At 44.5% G+C, this 21,723-nt stretch overlaps 2 protein-coding genes across 8 annotated transcripts in view; one reads left to right on the forward strand and one right to left on the reverse strand.

The window, feature by feature from the left end:
• The window catches only part of KIF24 (kinesin family member 24), a 26,804-nt gene extending 22,839 nt beyond the window's left edge, over nt 1-3,965 (forward strand). The window contains exon 12 of the mRNA XM_030512445.1: nt 894-3,965. Within this exon, the coding sequence (XP_030368305.1) occupies nt 894-1,034 (141 nt within the window). The 3' untranslated portion in view covers nt 1,035-3,965. The remainder of the gene's footprint in view (nt 1-893) is intronic.
• UBAP1 (ubiquitin associated protein 1) overlaps nt 3,903-21,723 on the reverse strand; it is a 38,656-nt gene continuing 20,835 nt past the window's right edge. For 4 of the 7 annotated variants that reach the window (XM_030512448.1, XM_030512447.1, XM_030512446.1 and 1 more), the window contains 6 exons: nt 17,023-17,147; nt 13,746-14,678; nt 10,236-10,271; nt 9,603-9,800; nt 8,054-8,155; nt 3,903-6,661 (listed from right to left, as the gene is read on the reverse strand). In XM_030512448.1, the coding sequence (XP_030368308.1) occupies nt 6,521-6,661; nt 8,054-8,155; nt 9,603-9,800; nt 10,236-10,271; nt 13,746-14,678; nt 17,023-17,147 (1,535 nt within the window). In that variant the 3' untranslated portion in view covers nt 3,903-6,520. Of the gene's footprint in view, nt 6,662-7,977; nt 8,156-8,353; nt 9,495-9,602; nt 9,801-10,235; nt 10,272-13,745; nt 14,679-17,022; nt 17,148-21,723 lie in introns of those variants that run through there. The other 3 variants (XM_030512451.1, XM_030512453.1, XM_030512452.1) reach the window with 3 other exon arrangements.

Consider the following 21,723-nt stretch of genomic DNA (forward strand, 5'->3'; position numbering starts at 1 on the left):
GGCTGGACATTACAGTCCTGCTGTCCCTGCTAGACAAAGACTGAGTGCAGGAGATAGCAGGAGTCCTTGAAGTCCTGCCAAATAAGCTTTTCAATGACTGATTTCCAAGTGGTAGCAGTTGAAATCCCTGGCGCTGAGGATGCTGACACCTCCCAGCTCCTTAGACACTGATCTCTGAACAGAGGCACCAAACACTGCTCTCAGCTGGAGAGCAGAGCAAGTCTGAGTGTGCCCTTACTAATGCAAGTCCTACTCAAAAATAACTGCCTCCACTTCAGTTTTAATCAGTTTCACACTATTTTTTTTTTATCCATGTGGCAGGTTGCTGTGGAAGGCAGTGTTCCCCTCAGCAGACGCTATACACACTGCTGCTACCTCTCATGTCAGACCTAGCAGACCTGTAGCCATACAGGAGTTGGACCTGTGACCTGATGTGAAATAATCCCTTCCCTCTCCCAAGAATGGGCTATTATGTCTATCAATGAGGGGCCCAACTCACCACTTATTTTCATGACTGCTAGATCCCACACGAGAGGTGTCAGGAACAAGAGGTCAACACAGTGTAAAACTGCACGTAAGACAACCAGTCCCTAACCTTTGAAAAGCTAACTGGTGTAGAAGGTGCTTTATACATTTTTATTTTTAAAGCATTATATTAGCTGTCAGTTCACCAACAGATAAAAATGCAAGTGTAAGTGAACCTCAGTATTTAGAGGCATTGGTCTGGGCCTGTGAGGGTCAAGAATTCAATAAGAAAACGCCAATTTAATTTACCACACTGCGAAATGGAAAACATGTTTTTATGTGCTGCTGCAGTACATAAAATATGCTGATTGTTCACCAACACGCTACTGCTGCTGTTCCCTGAACTTTCTTTTTGCCTTCCTCATCAGGATTTTCAGAACTTCGTGACCAAGCTGGATGAAGTCTTGGTACTAAAGTCAAAGTGTATCCAAACGATGAGAGACCAGCTTCAGCTCTATTTAGCCTCTCCTGGCACTGACACCTCCCTGCAAACACCTCCACCAGTTTAAACTGTCTTTGCTTGCATGTGCACAAGAACAGCTACAGAAGCAGCCAGCTAGTGTTTGACCACACTTGCGCTGCAGAGTTTGAGTGGGTAGGGGATAGCTTTTGGTTTGATGTTTGTTGGTTAGTGTGTATTTTAGATAAGGATGGAGAGAATGCTGAGTAAATGAGAGATGACTACTTGGCACCACAAGCTGTTTTATTTCCTTAATACCAGTAAGCCATTTTCTTAAGAATAGCAATTCATCAGCCTTTAAGTATCTCACCAAGCAGCAGGCAGCCCTGTCCACAGTATTCGTAGCAGCTTCTCACATGCTAAAGGCACTTCTGTGTTTTCAAGAAAATGAGGGCAGACACAGATCTGAACAGAAATCCTCAAAAGCTGTCCAGAACAGTGTTTGCAAACAGAAGCCAGGAAAGAGAGAGGTGCCACTGTTCAAGTACACAAATGTAACTAGACCATAAGTAAATGAAAATCAAGGCAGGAGAAGTGCTGTCACTTTCAGAAGACAAAAGGCTATTGTTGCAGGTGTTCTTTGCTGGGGACAAACACTCCAGAGCTCCTGAGCTCTGGTGACTGAAGTCATGTGTAATGAGTTTAGTAGGGACTTTGTACCAAAGGTTCATCTAGCATGTTAATAAGCATGTGGGTTCATACTGCTGCCAACAGCACACCCACTGCAAACTGTGGCACAGCTGTAGAGTGCTTAATGGCTGGGGTCTGGTGAGAAGCATTGGACTTTGAGAAGCTGCTAACAGCGCTGTTATGTGAAGCTGGTATTTGAATCAAGAACTATGGAATGATCAGCTGGAGCCCTGCAAAAGCTCTGGTGCTGTGTGCATCACATCAGAACCACAGAACAAGTCCACCTGCTGAAGCCACAACTGACCTTGAATCATGCTCCACTGACAACATGCTGTGCAAGCACTCCCACTCCAAAATTAGGGCTGTCGCAGCACATTCAGCCATCTCAGTGTCTCCTCAGTGGTGCGGGTTGAAGCTCAATCAAAGCTGGCACAGTAGCCAGAAATGCCAAGGGTAAGGGAACACTGCTGTCTGACCAGCTGTGAATTTCACTGCCTGCCTCTACAGCTACCCCGAGGAGCCCAGGTTTGGTCAAGCAGCAAAAGAGCAACCACAGTGACAGTTATCTGGGTTGTATATTTGGCGCACACACTCCCAGGAATGTCAGACAGCACAGCCCTGGGGAACAGCAGTGCAAGAGGAGGACTGTAACAGAAGACTAAAGTTCTACATCAGTGCCCTGACTGTTGGCTGGGGCATTTTTTAGCACTGGTTGGTCTCCATCTTAAAACTAAGACTGGATTACTCTGTGGAGCAGAGACCCTCTGGGGTCTGAGTTTATGGATCTCAAGATGGTTCCTGTGTCCAGGCTATGGGCGAGCAGCAGTTCAGTCACACCCAAACCCAGCTCTCCAGTGCCTGTTACAGAACAATTCTTCACCCAGAGAAATGCAGCTTCCAGGAGCAAGAATGCTGGTGTCAGTGGTACTTTGGTGTTTGTGCTTGAAAGACACCAGAAAGCTATAAAGCAGTGGGACACCGACTGTCTTGTTAAAACCATGGGGGAAAGAGCAGGCATTAAAACAAGCTTCCCTTTAAAATAACCAACGCTTAGGAAGCCTCCCTCCAGCTCCTGGGGTCAGGGAGAAGTTTTCCTGTAAGTAAGGTGAGGAGAACATGTGGCAGCTGGGAAGTCCTTGTACCCACTGAAAGAATAAATGGATGTGAGCACTTGCAGTGGTTTCCCCAGCACTTTCTCAGCAAGCACACAGAAAACAGGGTACTGGGGGGCTGCTGAGGAGTTTTGCAACTTCATTTGGAGCTGAAAAAACCTGTAGGATGTGTGCACAGGTCACAGGGAAAGGAGATGCCCCGCCAGTAATGCAGCGCTAGGGAGGAAAACTTTCCTTCCACATACTCTGACATTTGGGAGATGAATATTGGTTGTAGTTTCAGGTTTTTTTAAAGAGCAGGTCAGCAAAGTACATTCAGCCTCTCATCCAGGCTGGCCCTTTCTGAAGACCTATTCGCACACCCCACAGTGCCATGTCCCAGCTGCCGCGTTTGCAGAGGTACTTGTAACAAGACAGATGAGTGACCAAAAATTTCCATGAGCAGAGGAGATGTGAGTTAAGTCAGCTACCAAAGATAAGCCACGTGGTTCCTAGCCAGCCTCCTGGGAGAAAGGCAAGTCCATCCGGCAGATCTGAGCCCCAGTGCAAGTTCCCAGAGCAGGAGCTAATCACTCCCTTGAGGAATGGCCAGGAACACTGAGAAACAAAACAAGAACAAAGCAGTTTTTCAACGCCTGATGACATTTTTTAACCTGTAGGCTTGTTAATAAGTAGATTCTATTATCACTGTTCTTTGAATTTTATTTTCTCTACCGAATGTGAGAGGATTTAACTAAAAAATGAAAAAAAGAAAGCAGCCTCAGCTGTGAAAATCTACCATCCTTGGCAATAAGAGGACTGCAGACATTGCCTGCACACCCAGGCAATACTGAAACTGGGCTCCCAGTATGCAATGGAAACTACCAATGCTATTCCAAAAAGGGTGATGTTTTACTCTCCACTCTTGAGGTTATTACCTAGATGCTGCTTTAATTCTTGAGTGAAAATGTGCTAAATGAGCATTTCTGAAGCATCATCCCCTTCCTGCTCTTTGATATTGGTCTGACACCTGATATGAATGGCTTTTGTTTCAACTTGGGGAATGTATCTGAAATGGTCATTGCAGCAGTCTGGGGGATTAAAAGAGCCTGGCCACGTACAATCAAATAAACACAGAACTAAAGTGGTTTCACTTCTATTTTCAGGTGCAACAAAGACAATTAATGCTCATGGCAGATGCTTGATATTTTATTTGAATAATTGACATTATTTAAAATAAAATTCAATTTGCTACAGAACTCTGGTAGAATTTGTTTTATAGTAAATGCGATCAAAATGCCAGTTTGAGTGATTACATAAAGATTAACTGGGGCTGGGAATGGGTAGAGAATCCCCTTCACACCTGGCCTATTGACATCGACTGGTGTTTCACAAGCTGTCCTTCAGCCACCTGAGGCCAACCCGAACAACCCTTGCACCGGGTTTTGCTGCACCATCAGCAGAACCCACTGTCTGCCCAGCAGGGAGAGCTGCCCTGCCACATGCCGTGCAGCAGAGCTGCTGATGCAGGCCCTGGGGTGCCCCAGCAGAGCCAAGCCACTGCAAGAGCCACGAGGCCGACTGAAGAAAGCTTCAGGGCTCCCACTGCCTCACCGACTGTAGGATCCCACATAGAAGTCACCCTCAAAACAAGGCAATGAGCACAAGAGCACTTTTCATCCCACTGGGCAGAGTGGAAGCCCTCAGCTCAGAGCCCTTGCCAGGCTGCTGCTCTCCAGAACCGTCAGGAGGCAGCTTAGGGAGTCTCTGGCTCAAAGGACAACCACCAGTTTTGGCTCTGCATCCATACTTCTCCCCACAAGCCTTTCCACCAAGGTATCCACGCCTTGGTATGTGGCAACAGCTATCACAAGGTGGCAGAGCAACCGCTGACAAAGTCAGAACAGTGCCAGGTACATAAATCAATCTGACATGAGAAGCTACAGTCCTGGAATAACTAGCGATGCACAGCACCCAGAACAACACTGACGTCTCATCACATTGTGTCACTTGTTACATGGTTCTTCAGAAGTGCCTCTCCCCTAAATCACCATGTTAATCCCCACACTCCGTGGTCTTCCCTTCCGTGAGAGGTTGCCCCAGAAACATGCTTCCAGCCTTCAGCTGCAGAATGTCCTCCTCAGACAAGTTTTAACTTCAGCCCCACCACTATAAACTGGTGGAGCTGAACACTACAGGATACAATGCAAGGCAACCTGCCCTGGTCATACTCACGATCCATCTCCACATCTCCTAGATACTGGCCAGCTACACCTCCTCACCATCATTTTAAATAACGTAATTAACACAGTTGAGCACCCCACAGAGAATTCCAGGAGTTAACACTGGACTTGGATTAGATGTTTTGGTCATATAAAGTTTAACAACATAATGTCTCCTTCAGAGTCCTGATGAGCCAAAACCTCCTACTGAAACACCTACTCAGGCAACAAGCCAAGCAGTCTTCCCCTCCTGAAGTCCAATGCTCCCAGCTCCATGCTGTAACACGAGTTTGGATCCCCAGAGTTGGTTTTTTTAACAACACAAAAATAAGCCACAGGAAAAAGCAGCACATTCCGCCACGGCAGCTGCCTGTCCAGAGACCTCAGTTGTTCTTCCCAACATGGACAGTGTTCATGCGTGCCTACAGGAGCAGGCAGGATCCAGCAAGTTCTTCATCTGCTGAAGCCAAATAGCATGAGGGATGGGAACCATGACACTGAGAGTCATATTTGAGGGTTTTATTAGTTGTTCTTCTGCAGAATCAAAATATTTAGCAAACTACTTTAAAGATTCCTCAAGACTGCTGATACTTGATGTATTTAGAACTTGAACAATGTACAACTTAATACTTCGAGCTATCAAAAACAACCCAAAACTTGATTTCTAGTACTAGATGTTATAATGTAATTCTATAGCAGTGTGAGAAATGGAACTAATGCAGCGAATATATTTGTTTTAAAGAAAGTGCTTGAAAGAAACCTCCTGCATCACACCGAGTATTATGTAAAATGAAAAGATTACTGATCTCCTAGCAGGGCATTGTCTTAAATAGCCTACAAGCCTGGGGGATTAAGAATACTGAGCCCCAGCTCTCTGCCTTCAGGTTCAAGAACCAACACAAGCTGCAGATCCAGGTAGAGTTCACAGCTTACCTGTTTTAAGAGAACTTACACACCACTCAGCATTGGCAGAAGTGTTGGATGCATGGCTAAAAATAAAACCAAACCAAACCAAAAGAAAACCCACAAGAGGAACTGCTTCTCTCTTTATGCATAGCGACAGCTTCTGAACCAGTGTTTTACTAAGTTACAGACTTTCGACCAAAAAAATAAAACTCCATTGCACTAAAGGTCAAATTTACCCAGTTAATCTGGACTGTGACACAGTCAAGTAATTCAGTACAAGCAGACAAGACACCATGAAAGCAGCTTCAAAGAACCAAAGCATCCTAGTTTCAGAACCAACTTAGTATTTCTTCTGTCCAACTCCAGCGCAACAGTGAGGGGAGGAAACCACTCCTATCTCTACCTATGTACAATTCCAGTAGAGGCTGGGCAGTCTAAACTCTCCGTGGCCAAGCTGGAAAAAGGAAACTTAGGAAAGGACACTTTAAAAATTTAATTTAAGAAAGAAAGTTGGCTTTCAGTGGAAAGAGAAATGCTAGAGTGATGCACGCGGACGGGCTTGCTCAGTCACTCTCCCCTGCATGTGAAAAGCCGGGCTCCCTCCTGCAGAGAGCAAGTCACACTGGATGTGGAGGTGGCAGGGCTGGCCCTGCTCCGCTGCACGCCAAGAATCCAGGAATGTGTTTTCAGCTGGCTCCTGCGCGAGCCATTAGATCTTCCAAAGCGTTGTGCCGGTCGTTGTTATGTAATAATAAGACCTCCTTAATGTCTTTTAGTTCAAAGCCCATTTCTTTAAATTGACTCATTAGCTGGAGGAGTTCTGTGATCTGAAAGACACAGACAGTCCATTATTTGCAAGGGGAAAGAGGATGATCAGCGCTTGGTGGAGGTTTAGCACAGAGCCTGTCTTCAGCGACCTGGGCAGCCCATGGGGTAGATGCGTGTTCCCTAAGTACAGCGTATGCCGGCTCCGCTGGGACAAGGTCACCCACATCAGAGCCCACAGAGCCTCACCTGTGTCTGCAGCCCTGCATTTCCAAAACCCTCTTCAGAAACAGGACCAAAGCTCAGCCTGTGGAGGCCTCTCTCCCAGTGTTTTTCTCTCTGCAGTAGGAAATTTACCAGCCTGGCCCAATTTGGGCTCCCCAAAATGGTGATTAATGGCACCCTGCTCTCCCGTCCAGCATCCTGCTGCGTCTGAATTTCTTTTTAAGTTACTTCGACTTCGAGAAAAGTACAGTATCCCTTGCTATCAAATGGCTTCTCAGAACTAGGGCAGACTTGGGGGATTAGCACAAACCCTATAGGACACATTTGTCATCAACCACGAATCCTCCACGAGCTTCCGAAAAATTAAGTGACCACAAGTGGATGAACTGATCAGACTTTCATAAACCCTCTGCCATTTACAGGGCCTCAGCTCCACTCGAGGGGAAAGAAAAACCAAAAGAAGCAAGCAGGTTGAAATGGGTGATCAGGAGATTGGCCATTTCCAAGTTTAGGGTTAAGCCAGTAGCAAACGCGTTTCCTGAAATCAGTCACTTCTCCCATATTTGCACTGTTGTTCCTCTGTTTGCAAACTTATCACTAAGTCAAATAAAGGCAGGAAGGCATATATATGTACACTGGGGATGGTGGGAGTGAGCTGCACCTCTAAAGCATGCAGGTTGTTTAAAAGATCCTGCTATCCTCTGCCCTGGCTACCTGCTCCTGCCTCTGTACCTTTGGTGCTGATAAAACAGCCAAATGAACCAGATCCAAAAAACAGGTTTCCCAGCTTCCAGAGCAAGCCCTAACCCAATTTGCTGAGCAGCCTGGCAGATGCATTCATACAAGGGAGAAAATCCATGGCCAGGGCATGCTGGCAGGGTTTGAAAGATAATTTGCTGCTTCTGAAGTTAACTGTCTCTGTACCAAGCACCCTGCACACAAGAGAACTCTGGGTTCAAACATTACAACCAGAAATAAGCAGGGTCTTAAAAAAAAAAAATCCAGTCCCCATAAAAATGCATGCAAATGAGAGCAATAAAACAATACAGAAGAATTCTAATGCTTTAACACATATTTGCTTTATCGTCACAAAGATGTCCTTTGGCAGTCAGTTTTGGAAACAAGGCAGCATTACCATAAAAGCCAGAATTACATCAGCCAGAGGAACTGCTGCTGGAATTCCCCATCACTGCACATTCTCTCTATGGCTTAGCATACTGCGCCCTCACCTTCTCCTCTGAACACTGATGCATTTCCAAAGCTGCTTCAACAAGAAGTGGATCAAAACCCTTCTCACAAAGCTGTCCATGTGCAAACAGGTAATCCAGAACCTGTGGGGAACAAAGAAAACAAACTAAGTTTACAGAGTGGCATTTGCAGCACACGGTTGAATACCATCTCTGTACACACACAGGGGCAGAGCACAACTCTACCCCAGGCTACACCAGGGACTGAGATAAAGTCCCTCCTAGTAGAGCTGGGATGGTCTTTATGCAAGAGCTTGTTCAGAGAAAACATGGAAGTCCTTCTGTCCTCCTGTGTTCTCCCACCAGCTCTGAATGTCATCTTCCACTTGAGTCACAGCAGCTTCAGAAGCCTATCTTTAGCCTTCCATGCCTGATCACCAAGCAGAAGGCACACATTTAACTGTGCTTTTTATACTACAAGTTTTTAAAGTGAAACTGTAGGTCCAGCAGTCAAAATGTGTCAGCTTTGAGCTTCCTCTCAGCCAGCCATAAGAGCTGACGCAATCTGAAAGCAGCCAGCCTTTTAAGATCAACTCAACACATTGGTAAGTGAGCCACAAACCCCAGCTCACGCGCACAGAAACCGCAGCCAGATTTCTTACCTGTCCTCAGATCTGAGGTACAGGGAGAGGTCAGATGGGTAATGCTGCCTGCAAATACAGGAGGATTTAAAACCGCCCTCCTAAGGGACTTTTATTCCATTTGATACTACAGTTCACTCCAGTGCACACATTAAACCACTCTCGCTGTGTACGTAGATCAGGCAACACATCAGCTCCACAAGCAGAAATCCCTGGGCCACCCCTCCTCCCCAGGCACAGTCCTCTGTGCAGCACAGCCAGCCTAGGGCCAGCATGGACAGTTAAAGAGGCCATGCTCTCCCTGCTTTAAAAGGTTTGTTTGAAGCTGATCCAAGCGCCAGAGCCACGCTCCACCCTGCAGCGCTTTATGCTCTGTGACCTGGTTTTAGCAAGTGTTTGAGGCAGCACATGAGGCAGGAAGCACCACAATCAGGGCATGCAGAAGAAAGTCGGTCAGTGGTGCCTCCCAAGAGCTGTTGTAAGCCTGCAGGGGCCAATCTCTCTGCAAGGAGAGACGTCAGCATCATAACCTCTTGTGCTCACAACAAGGGAAGACGGTTACACTTTTGTCATATGGCACCAAGCATGTGTAGAGCTGCACTAAGCTTCCTTCGGATGGTTCTGTGGCTCCTGGGAAGACCCAGTACCTCTCCCAGCTTCATGTGCAGCTAAGGGCCCATCCCAAGCTCAGCACAGCTGTGGCGCAGCACCCCACAAGTATGGCTGACTCAAGCAGTCTCTCATCATAAACAGGCACAAACACACTTTTGTTTTGGGAGCCTTTACCGCTAGGTGACAACTTCTCTAGTGGTTAACATCACAGTGGCTGTGGCTGCAGCTCCTTGTTAGAATCAAAGTATTCCTCCCTATGCATTTTGCAAACCCAAGGTTGTTTCTCAGCAGAATCAGCATCCAATCAAGGGTTTCTTCCCCATTGCACAAGCTCTTACCTGGTCTATGTTCTGTCCCTTCTTCTTCATGGCTTTCAGGACGTTCTCAGGCGAGTACCCCATGTTGACGACTGTCTCTATGCACTGCCTCTCGCTAGCGGAGAGCGCCTGCTGTAGCTCTGGAGAGGGGCCACCCGGCCACTTTGCACGGCTGGTGTTATTGGGCACTTTAGACACTGGGAAATTTTGGTGTGTTACCTGAAGGGGAAAACCCAGACGCTAAGGTGACGGTCACCTTCTGCATCCCCACGCCCTGTTCCTGGCTAGCACAGCACCAGGATACCCCATGAATTAATTAATCCAAGAGGCTTTCTAGAATGACCTTGGGAAGTTACTCACTGATAGGAAGACACCAAGAAGTCTGACTCCCACCAAACAACAATCAGCAACCCAGACTTTCCACACTATCCCCTCTCCTACCAGTGGGACCCAAAACCTTTCAATACCAAACCTTTGCAAAAGTGAACATCTTTATGACATAGCCAAACCCTGTACCTCAGAAGCAGCATATAGATTGCTTCCTTCAACCCAAGTTTACTCAGCACTATGATCTTCTGTACTCAAGGGAACACTACTTCTGGACATTCTCAGAAACACAACCCAGTGCAAGCACATACGTATTTGTGAACTTACCACAGGGATTTCTGTTTCCTTGTAGTCTGGGTGTACCTGTTGGACAACACACAAATAAGATGACTGTAAACATTATAAACCAGTGACCAGAGTTTGCTGCAGCAACAAGGAGAGATCCAGGAACAAGCCTACCATATGGGAGAGACCTGTGGTCTGATCAGTCTTCCCCATGTGAGACGCAGGCATTACACAGTTATGTGCAGTTACAGAACAGCCATCATAAAGATTGTTTCTTCTCTTAGCACGCTACACAGAGATTATACTCCAAGAAGTATGTGTGCCTGTGTCCCTTGTAACTACTGACTTGTTTATTCAGTCACTGTGATGGCTACAAGTTCATATAGCTCAGTGTAACACACTGGCTCCTGTTAAGCTCCTGACCCAGTGCTATGCTTCCTGACAGCAATAATTTTCAAGTTACTGCCCAGAGACTTCAGTTTTATGCATTTTGTAATACTACTTATGCCAACATAGATTGCTTGAAAACTTGGCCACTTCTTTGGGACCAAACTAAACAACAAAAAAACCTGTTTACTGAAAACCAATCCTGAGAACATCTCTAAGAATTCTGACAAATTCCATTTATTTGCAAAAACACCCAAACCACCACCACTAAGGTGCAGAGGTATATATTCTGAATGGTCCACCAGGAGTGCCCCATACTGCCATAACCAGAGATTTCTATAAACAAAATGCATCATACTAGTCACGTCTCTGACCAGCTTTGTTTAATTCCAACCTGTTGTCGTTTCTCCCTGCGTCAATGCTGCAAAACGCAAACCAGTGAGCTTCAAAAAAACAAAAAGAGGAGGGGGAGCCACCCAAGACAGAATCAGTGAAGCCTCAGAGAATCATAGGCTTATTTCCATCAAACACCCCCCCCCAGATCCAATTCACTGCTAAAGCATAAACTCCAGTGGCAACTCCAGATCCAAAGTTAAGATTTCTAGACTTGTGAGATAAAAAAAAAAAATCACTGTGGAATACACTGGGACATAGAGTTCTCCGAAGACTTTCTAAGAGGCTGGGCAGAGATTGTAATAATAGGAGCCTTGAGGAGAAGGACTTTGAGGTGTTGGCTGACAAAAAGCTCAACATGACTTGGCAGTGTGCACTTGCAGCCCAGAAACCAACCCTATGCTGGGCTGCATCAATAGGAGCATGACCAGCAGGTCAAGGAGGTGATTCTGCCCTCTGCTCCACTCTCGTGGCACCTTCCCTGCAGTCCTGCATCCAGCTCTGGAGCCACCATCTGCATGAGCAAGACCAGAGAAGAGCCACAAAGACGCTCTGAAGGCTGGAGCAGCTCTGCTCTGGAGCCAGGCTGAGAGAGCTGGGCTGGAGAAGAGAAGGCTCCTTAAGAGGAGACCTTAGAGCAGCTCCCAGTGCCTAAAGGGGCTACAAGAAAACTGGAAAGGGACTTGTTACAAGGGCATGTAGTGACAGGACAAGGGGGAATGGCTTTAACCTGACAGAGGGGAGATTTATATTAGACATTAGGAAAGAAGTTCTTCACTATGAGGGTGGTGAGACACTGGCACAGGGTGCCCAGAGAAGCTGTGGCTGCCCCATCCCTGGCACTGTTCAAGGCCAGGTTGGACACAAGGGCTTGGAGCAACCTGCTCTAGTGGAAGGTGTCCCTGCCCATGGCAGGGGGCTGGAACTGGATGAGCTTTAAGGTCCCTTCCAACCCAAACCATTCTATGGTGACTTCATGAAAGGGACAGGCTTCTTCTTGTTTAACCTTGCAGAAAAGGGATGCAAGACCCTTCTGCTCCCAGCCAGAGACATGACTCTGACTTCCTTCTATAATTTTCACTCTGAGGATTTTTGTTCCGTTTACTTCAATTTTACTTCCATTTACTTCAAAATGCAAAAAACTATTTTTGCATTTACTTTGACTTCTTGCAGCTTAGTTGTCATTTTCCAGCCACTGGGACTACACTGTGGAAACATTAAACAAGTATAGTCTGAAGTCTTGGAATTTAAACAAAAAGAACTAGTTCTGTCAGCATACTTATTTCTTGCTATTTCCTAAGAGTACACCTTCCCTCCTGTCTTTAAGTTTTAATCCAGCAGATAGATTTAACTAGTTTAGAGTGAAAATTTGCCCACCTGAATGCCCATATATTTAGCTGTATGTGATCTTTCATGTTAATCCCTCAGAATGCGTAATACTTTGAGGTTTCACCTCTGAGCGACATATGATCAACCACCTCTCTAACCTGTGAGCTACAGCAGCAAGCAGTTGCTCAGCACATTGCTGGTTCTGACAGTTCACTGTATTAAATTTGCTCTAGTCGTCAGTAAAGAGCTGTTCTGCTGTGCACTGACAAATACATCAGTTGCCAGAATACTGTATTTCAGCATTAATACTGCATTTACCTAAGCCTGAAAGATGTGAAAGAACAACGGGAGAGACGTGGTATCCCTTGTTTGGGAGCACATGGTGTCACACAAAAACTTACAGCACGCCAGTAAGGCCACAGAACCACTGAAGCACTGCTTAGTTTGGACAGAAGAAACCAGGTTAGTTTAGAGCCAGCTAGAGGATTTGACTACAAAGCTTTCATGACACTGGTGTCCAGATCTTGGGTTCTTCAGGAAAAAAGCTCACAATCTTACCCAAATCTCTGCACTTATTCAGAAAGAGACAAAGATAATGACTGGTATGAACTTAAGTGTCCTCAAAGTCATTTTAGAACTTTCTACAGATTCCACAGGAAAGGAAGTGTCAACCTCCACCTCAGAGCCACAGGGCAACCAACTAACTATAGAAATCTGAGGTGACCTTCAGGACTGCTTTTGGCATCCACCAAGCAATCCTTACAACCTCCTTCACAAGGAAAAGGATTTCAGATTTCTGCAGATCACCAGATTTCAGACCACCATCATTTTTCTTCCTTTTAAAGATCAGATTTTAAAAGGATCTCAGGAAGAAATAAAATAAAATTTAAAAAGACATTTATTTCATTGCATGTCAACTGCAAGCACCTTTTTCTTTGCTGAATGAAACAGCACATCTGCGTTTTTTAATGTATTACTCCTCTTCCTTGAAAAGCCTGCATTTCCAAGTATTTCTAGCAACTAAATAAGCAAGCCAAGAAACAAATCTAGAAAATATCTGACTCAAAACCTAACAGCACTTCAGAATATGATATATTTTAGTTGGGAAAGACAGAAAACAGAGCTGTGCAAAGAAGGTATCTTACATGCTTTGCTCAAAGGTGTGAAGCTACAAACAGCAAGAGCTGAAAAGCTGAAAGAAAAATTGCCAGAAGTGGTCTACAAATACCAGATTTTTGGGAAACCTGCAGAGCAATAATCTGAGGTTCAGAACGACAAGCATGAAGCCCTGTTGCACTGATCAATTTGTGTGAATAAAGAGGATCTACACATCACTCCCATTAAATGAACTAAAAGCAAAGCCACTTTAGAACATTTTAGAAGCAACATTTGCCTCCACACCTCCACATCTCCCCATCAACCCCAATTCTAATCCATCTTTACCGTAGTCGCTGTGCTTTGAGGTGGTTCTTCTTCTGTACAAACTGTCGACACAGCCATGGAAGGCAGCCTGGATGAAGAGGATAATGTTGATGTCTCCATGCCACTGTCCTCATTTAGAGCAGAAAAACCAACCATGTGGTGTCCATTCAGTTCACTAGCTTTGCTCTGAGCACAGGTCTGCAAAGAGCTGAGCAAAGTGCCATTCCGGAGACAGGTAGTGCTATGGAAAGTGCTTGTGAGCTTTGATGATTTCTGATCACTCTCATCGGAGTCAAGTTTAGGAAAGGACAGGGATTTGATATTGCTCACGGAAGTGATAGGGGACAGGGACACTTTGGAAGACAAGGACATCTTTTCACAGTTTCCCAACTGCGGTAAAGTGATAAAGCCATTGGGTTTGTGAAGGGGCTTGAAGTCCAATGTGGCCTTTTCTATGGATGCCAGAACTTCCTCATCTTGCAGCACAGACTCAGACCCTCCTTTGGGCAAGGTGTTATCTAACAGCTGGGCAACAATTGGCCCAGTAGTACCAACATGAATTTCAAGAATATTTTTTAATTCCTCCTTATCATCGATAGTTTTTAATTCCAGTTTATCAAATGGGTCTTCTTCACATTCAAAATCAGCCGGGTTGAAGTCTGCTTTTGGACGAGGTGGACTGAGAACCTTCTGCTTCACAGCGCTGCTGTTGGCTGGTGTGGGAGTCAGGATATTATTGTGCTGCAGGCTAGCAAGAACAGGGTTGATAGGAGGAGGCATGGCCTCAGGGCAAGGTCCCTCTGAGAACCCCATCTTGTTGCTGTCCTCTGGAGCTGATTTTGAGCTTGCTAGTCCTTCTGCTTCTGCCTTGCGTTCAGCTTCCCTCTGGGCAGCTTGGATTTTTTTGATGTCTTCAGACCACTCAATTGTTTTCTTTTCAAGTGAGAAGTCATACTGGCCAGGGGTAGAGGGGAAAGGAGAAAAAAAAGAATAAATTATAAGGATCACAGCCATTATGTCTCATAGCAACATAAGTAACAAAGAGTAAGAGCTACATGAATTATCATGGACAGGTATTATTTTTTTACTCAGAATCTCTTGTCAACTACAGACTGGCAAAGCTAGAAGATGCCTGAAGTAGTTTGTTTTGCCTCTAGCAGCAAAGCCTGGCTATGGTCTGGATGAGAATACCATGTTTTGCCTCCTTCCTACATTTACTTTTGCTTTAGAACTACTGAACATCCCAAGAGCAGTTTCACATCCCTCCCACTCTCTCCCCCCACAACAATGGGCATAGCAAGAGCAAATCTAATGTGTTAGTAGATGGATGATCATACCCAGATCTGGCAACACTGGACTACCCCTTTTCCACAACTTCCACAAGTCATTCAAGACTCCAGCACAGTATTTTTACATCCAAAGATTAACACAGTATTACTCAGTTCCCCCTAAAAGATTCCTAAGGGACCTGATAGTAGAGTTTTACAGTCACTGGTTTAAGAGGTATTGGTATTCTTATCCAGTGCCAATGGCTCACCAGCCAAAGCTGTTCACTACCAGTCCACTGGCCACCCTAATGGCCTAGTTGAGAGGACAAAAATCTGAACAGGCTAAATGTACTTCAAGCTTTAGTATCTTATGAAGAATGAACAGCCTCAAATGCTCTTTAAAAACCACAAAACGCTCAGAGGAGACAACCTACAAGCTACATCCAGGATATAACCTACTTCTGACCCACACAAAATCACAAGATATCCTTGCCAGGATAATGGCACATAACCAAACAGGAGTGCTCTTGCCATGGGACCGCTAGTTCATGCAAATCCCTAGCTCCAAAGAGCAACAAGCCAGCAAGGCTTGCTAGGCCTCTATTAGGCTTTTCTGGGACTTGCTATGTGTTATGCCACGTCCCATCCTATAATGGGCTCCAGTGAGATCCTGGAGACCTGTTGTCTCAACCGTATTAACAGTTTTCCCTTCCCTCTGGTCTAAGACTCCAAGAAGTGTGATACACAATTTATCAGCAAGGTAACTAACCCACTGGCAGAAGTGTTGGGCACTACTCATTACACATTCTTTGCTATCTGAGCAGATCATAGTTATCATAGTTTTCTCTGTGAGTATATGGCCACACAGAGAAATGTATGTGGCCATGTATAGCCAAAATTGACCAAAGCCATGTATTTTTTTAATACTACATAAATGGGGGGTATTTATATAAAAATATATGGCTTTGGTTAATTGTGCTGTCTCTACAGCTGTAAAAAAGTCAAAATGCACTGCAAAATGCATAGTCTACATAGGCACATCACGTTAATCATGGTGTTGCAGTCCAACTGGGCACCAATACCTGAGCCTCAGCTTAGCAGGAAAATGGAGACAGGACAATGAAGCCAGAAATAGGAGATTAAAGTCTCCTTTAGCTCTCCCACACTGGCGTAACTGGGTGGAAATACGTGTATTAAGACAATCAGGTAATCATTTAATAGTTATAATGAAAAAGCCATGATGTACAATAATAGGGTAATATGCAGGGCAGGAAAAAAAAGGCAAAAAAAAAGCAGCAGAACCATCTACAGGAATCTATCACAGCTGAAGTGAAAACAATCATCAGTTGGGACTGATCAAGGAAAGTCATGGATTCAAATGAGAAAACATAGTTCAATTATATTTCATGTATCAAAACCTGCATTTGAAGATTAGATTTTCAACAGTTATGCTAAAGCAATTGATTTTATGCTGAAAGAGACATGATCCTCAAAGATCTGGAAACCATCCATAATAAGAGGTAACCTGTTTGCCCTACAGCTGGAAAAGGATTCCCACTCCAAACAGCACAGAAAACAAGAACTGGAAATTTATTTCTTCATCACAGTATCATGAGAACCCATAAAGTACAGTCATAAAAAGACTTGTTACCCTCAAACAAGATTCTGCAAGTATGCCATAGCAGGGGTGTATCTGTTTTTTCTGGTTTTCCTCCTAAACATGCTATTCAAAAGTAATCAGGGCAACATTTAGACTAGTAACTATTACACACTGTGCTTTTTTGAAGTAGATATACTAAAATAAGTGCTATTAGTTTTTTTAAAGCACTGAGAAGTAGCTTTTTGCACCACCTACCGTATTTTTGTCTTTCTATCGTTCTAATAGATCTTCTGCACCTACAGCCTGGCGTATGAAATGACACTACAGGACCAACAAGACTAACATTTGAACACATGTGCAAAGTGTGACTACTTGCAGCACATGCTGGAGGCCAGGGTAAGGGAATAGAAAGGCAAAACACATCACTTACCTGGGCTTCTCTGACAAGCTGAGAAGAATCAGGCAGGCAGAAACCAATGGGTAATCCAACCTTCGCTGGGGTTTTGAATTTGTCTCCTATCTTAAATGGGACATCATCAAGATAACTGAAGGGCCCTAGGATCAAAAGCAGAAATTGTCTTAGGAGTTTAATGCATTCAATTAAGACTCACATTTCTATATTTGGGAGCTATTTTATCTCTGCTGCCCCAGCTACACCAGATGACTCAATACAAAGGAAGTTGCTTGATCAGATGCACATTGAATCTGTTTGGACTTCACTGCCTCAGTTTTGGAGCTTTGGTTTTGGAGTTGTTTGGGGTTTTTTTGGTTTGGTTTTTTTAATGTGCTAGCCTGCAACTATTTAAAAAATAAAAACAACAAAAAAATCAAACACAATCTAACAATCCAACAATTGGAACAGATTTTGAACTTGATGTACCAAACTTCTTAGCTCCCCTTGTGACAAGACTATGTCGCAAGTGGAAGCTGAAATTCTCCTAACACTGTTATTCTGTCATGTCTCTATAAAAAGATCCATCGCTTTCTGTCATATTCAAAAGAGGCTTTAAAGTGACCCAGCTTTAGAGCAGCTATGACAAACTAAAATCCAGGTTTTGACACACACATAGAAGTAATATTTGGACAGAAGTGGTCCTAAGGGCAAAGTGGCCCGAAGTCTAGACACTCCACTTTAACCAAAACGCTGAAATATCTCAAGACTATTTAGTATAGCAGTTCTGATTTTTGAAACAAGGCAATCTAATTTAATCAGCTATCTGATTTCTGGTCCCTCCCCAAGAAGCCTCAGACCTATTTCATGGTCCTCCATCTGCCCTTTATCACTTACGCATGGTATTTAAACAGCATTTTAGGATTAAACTCTTCAGGCACTCTGCAAAATCATGAGGCAGAGTCACTTAAAGCTCAGCTACCTCCAAGAATCATAGAATCAACTAGGTTGGAAAAGACCTTTAAGATTGCTAAGTCCAACCATTACCCCAGCACTGCCAAGTCCACCACTAACCCATGCCACCGAAGGCCTCATCTACACGGTATTTGAACACTTCCAGGGATGATGATTCCACCACTTCCCTGGGCAGCTTGTTCCAATGCCTGAGCACCCTCTCTGTGAAGAAATGTTTCCTAATATCCACTCTAAACCTCCCTTGGCACAGCTTGAGGCCGTTTCCTCTTGTCCTATAACTTGTACCTCGGAGAAGAGACCGACCCCACCTCACTACAACCTCCTTTCAGGCAGCTGCAGAGAGCGATAAGGTCCCCCCTGAGCCTTCTCTTCTCCTGACTAAACCCCCCCAGGTCCCTCAGCCGTTCCTCATCACACTTGGGCTCCAGACCCTGCACCAGCTCCATTCCTTTCTCTGGCCCCGCTCCAGCACCTCAATGTCTCTCTTGTAGTGAGGGCCCCAGAACTGACCCAGGATTCGAGGTGCAGCCTCACCAGTGCCCAGTGCAGGGGGATGATCCCTGCCCTGGCCCTGCTGCCACACTGCTGCTGATACAGGCCAGGATGCTGTTGCCCTTCTTGGCTGCCTGAGCACAGAAGCAGCCAAACTTTAGGTTTGTTTTCCTTGAGCTGCTGTGTAGAAGTAGTAGAAAACCAACAATATAAGTTGCACTTAGTTTTTAAATTAACCAAAAGGGGTCTCTTGGATCACTGGTCTAACATTTTGGAATTACAGGCAAGGTTTCTGGCTGTATAGAACAATCTGAAGTGTGCCTTTAGCACTGTCTGTGACTTCACTTTGTTACAGATCCAAAAAGACATTAGTGGCAACATCTAAGATGGTTTTCAGTGACTAACCTCTTGCTCAGTGAGCTGTGACTTGCCATTTTTATCTGACCCATTTTCATACTCGGATGACAGTAAGTACTGTTTGTGTTCCCCCACTGTTGACTCATCTACAACAAGGCAGCCACAGGCTCAGAAAGGACAAACAGCTTTTGAAAACAGGAACATCCTGTTAATTTGGAGTTAAATGTTTATGTGCTGTCATCACTTGAGCTCTCATACTATGCACTGCACTGGCTGTTCCCAGAGTCTTCTTAGGACACAGGTGGCACTTCCTCTAGCTTTGAAACCATCGGGCTGAATAACCTACATCCCACCTGCACCACTAGCACGAAAAAGTGTTCCAGGCAGAATAAAACAGTGTTTTCATTGGTCCTTACTGAGAAGCACACGTTCAAGCATTACACAGCACAACATCCAGATGGCACCTAACTGGCCACCAACACCACTATTTGCCACACAGCATCCAAATTGCATTTGAGCTGACAAATCTGAGAACCTGGATATGTCAAAGTGTTTTCTTATGCAGACATACCAACTGTGGCAGCCTTTGCACTGAGACTGGCAAGCAGTCAGAGACAGCAAGCAGATCTCCTGACTCCTTGGTCTGGTGTGACTGCTGCTACTATGACTTGCTTAGTGCTGCTTAGATCAGGAGTTGTGCCAGAGGATGATCCAAGTGATGATCCAGGATTACTCTCTGCACCAGTCTCACAGCCCAAATTGCTAAGTGTGCTAATACTTGTCTTACTAGACATACTGACACTGTAAGTGGTAGACACCTCTCATTGCACTGCTGCACAAGTGCCTGAAATAGATACTAGCCACAGAGGGTACAAGCACACACTGTGGTATTTACACAGCAACGTTTTGTTTTGGTGCAGTAAAAACCTGAACACATGAAGACTAGATGGGCTGCATTGGTAGCTGCCAGTTTAACCTCAGAAGCTGGACTAAGGAATAAAAACCTTCCAGTGTCTCCCCAGTATACTGATATTTTTTAATAATGGCCACTGCTACAACCTCATTTTGAATATAACTGCTACAAAACCACACGTTAAGAGACACACCGGGTGTTTTAGGACATTTGATGGTAAAGTCTTTCTGAGGCAAAACACTGATGTACATAATATTCACTTTGTTCCAGCTGAATCAGAACAGTAGTAGTCTAGTGAAGTTAAAATCTCATCCAGAAAGCCAAGAACCCTCTTGTGTTTGTAAACAGATGAACCTTCCGCCTGAAAACACTGATGGGTAAAAAAAGTTTTCACCTTACGGTGAAAACTGATATAAATGGCAAATTCTAAAGAAATAAGGAAAACCTACATACAGAAAGTATTATGGAAGCCACTGTTTCAATGGTCCAAGTGAAGCAGTTAAAGGGGTTTTTGAATTGTTATTTAATATGGTGGTCAGCCACTTCATCCTTTTAGCAGTTAAAAGCAGGAAGTTCTGAAAATAGCCCTGACAAAACTGTACCTGTCAGTCTAGGCTCTGACAATGCACACTATATGAAATTCCTGGCCCAAGGAATTAACTACAAGAGTAAGATTTCTCTCCACTTTAGTGCAATGCAGAAGACACTGACCAACTCATAGAAGCATCTTCTAGGTTGGTAACAAAACGGAAACATTTCAGGTAAAACCAGTTACCAGCTATGAATAGGGAACAGTTTTGAAACCAAGCAGACCTTAGTTTTTGTGGTCACACAAACCAAAATTACATAATTTTCAGAAACAGGAGTTAAAAGCTCTCAAGCTGTATAGTGACAGTGACAATACAACAGCAATGTTAACGTCTGTGTGTAACCCACACTTTCTGTGCAACAGATGAGAGCTGCATTTCTAGATGCCACTAATTATTAGAACTTAAGCTTGAACTTCCAATTATTCAAATGACAGGAGAGCATCTGAAGTTATATGGTTAGGCATAGTTAGAGGTGTGTGCTAAGAATACTCTTTGAGGCAGGAAAAGGGTTCCCTTCTCTCCACCCATACCTTAAGTTCTCATCTTCATCTGAACATGGTGCTGAGCAACCTGCTCTATGTGGCTCTGCTTGAGCAAGGGGTTTGGTCACTTTAATCTCCAGAGGTCCCTTCCAACCATTCTGTGATCCCATGGCAGTCCTCTAACCTCTAATAAGCAGCTCAACAATAAATACAAGACATGAATCAACTATGTTGAGCAACTTCATCAGCCTCTCAGAGTCACCAAGCTAAAGGGAGGTGTTGGGGTAGATGCTTTACAGTAAGCCAAAATTCACTTAGTGGGATTAATTCTTAAACAACCCTGGAGGAGACTGAAACAATTGCCCTGCTGATTTCTTAAGACATAATAAGTCAAGGAAGTTGCTCCACTACTCCTCAGAAACAGTACTGTGACAGTGTCGTTGGCATCATTAGAAACACAAAAGGGTAGAAGAGTTAACCAGCCAGCAGCTTGCAGGACCAATTGTTTTGATTTTGTAATTTTGCAGCCAGAAGCATGTTCCACTACACCATCCTGTTTTGAGAAGTATTTGAGACAGGCTGAATTCTAGCTCTGAGCAGTGTCTCTGCCAGTCTGGTTTAGGAAGCAGAAGAGAGAAAAACAGACTCAAAAGACAAGCAGTTCAGAGTGTTCACAGAGACCATTCACAGACAAAAGAGTAACTGCTGAAGACCTAGCAGCTATCTAATAAAGATATGAATTGTCTCACAGCAGGGTCACTGGGCTGCAGCAAAGGAGACTGTCTAAAAATTAAGTTTTGATAGGCCATTTTTATTAATCCTTAACCATGTATTTAAGTGAGGAATTTCTTACTCTGTACTTCAACTTCACACTTGCAGGACTGAATAAAAAGCTCAAGGAAAAATGGAATTCCTCAGGACTCTATTACCT

This window comes from Strigops habroptila, chromosome Z (genome assembly GCF_004027225.2).
Source record: "Strigops habroptila isolate Jane chromosome Z, bStrHab1.2.pri, whole genome shotgun sequence".
Taxonomy (NCBI): Eukaryota; Metazoa; Chordata; class Aves; order Psittaciformes; family Psittacidae; genus Strigops; species Strigops habroptila.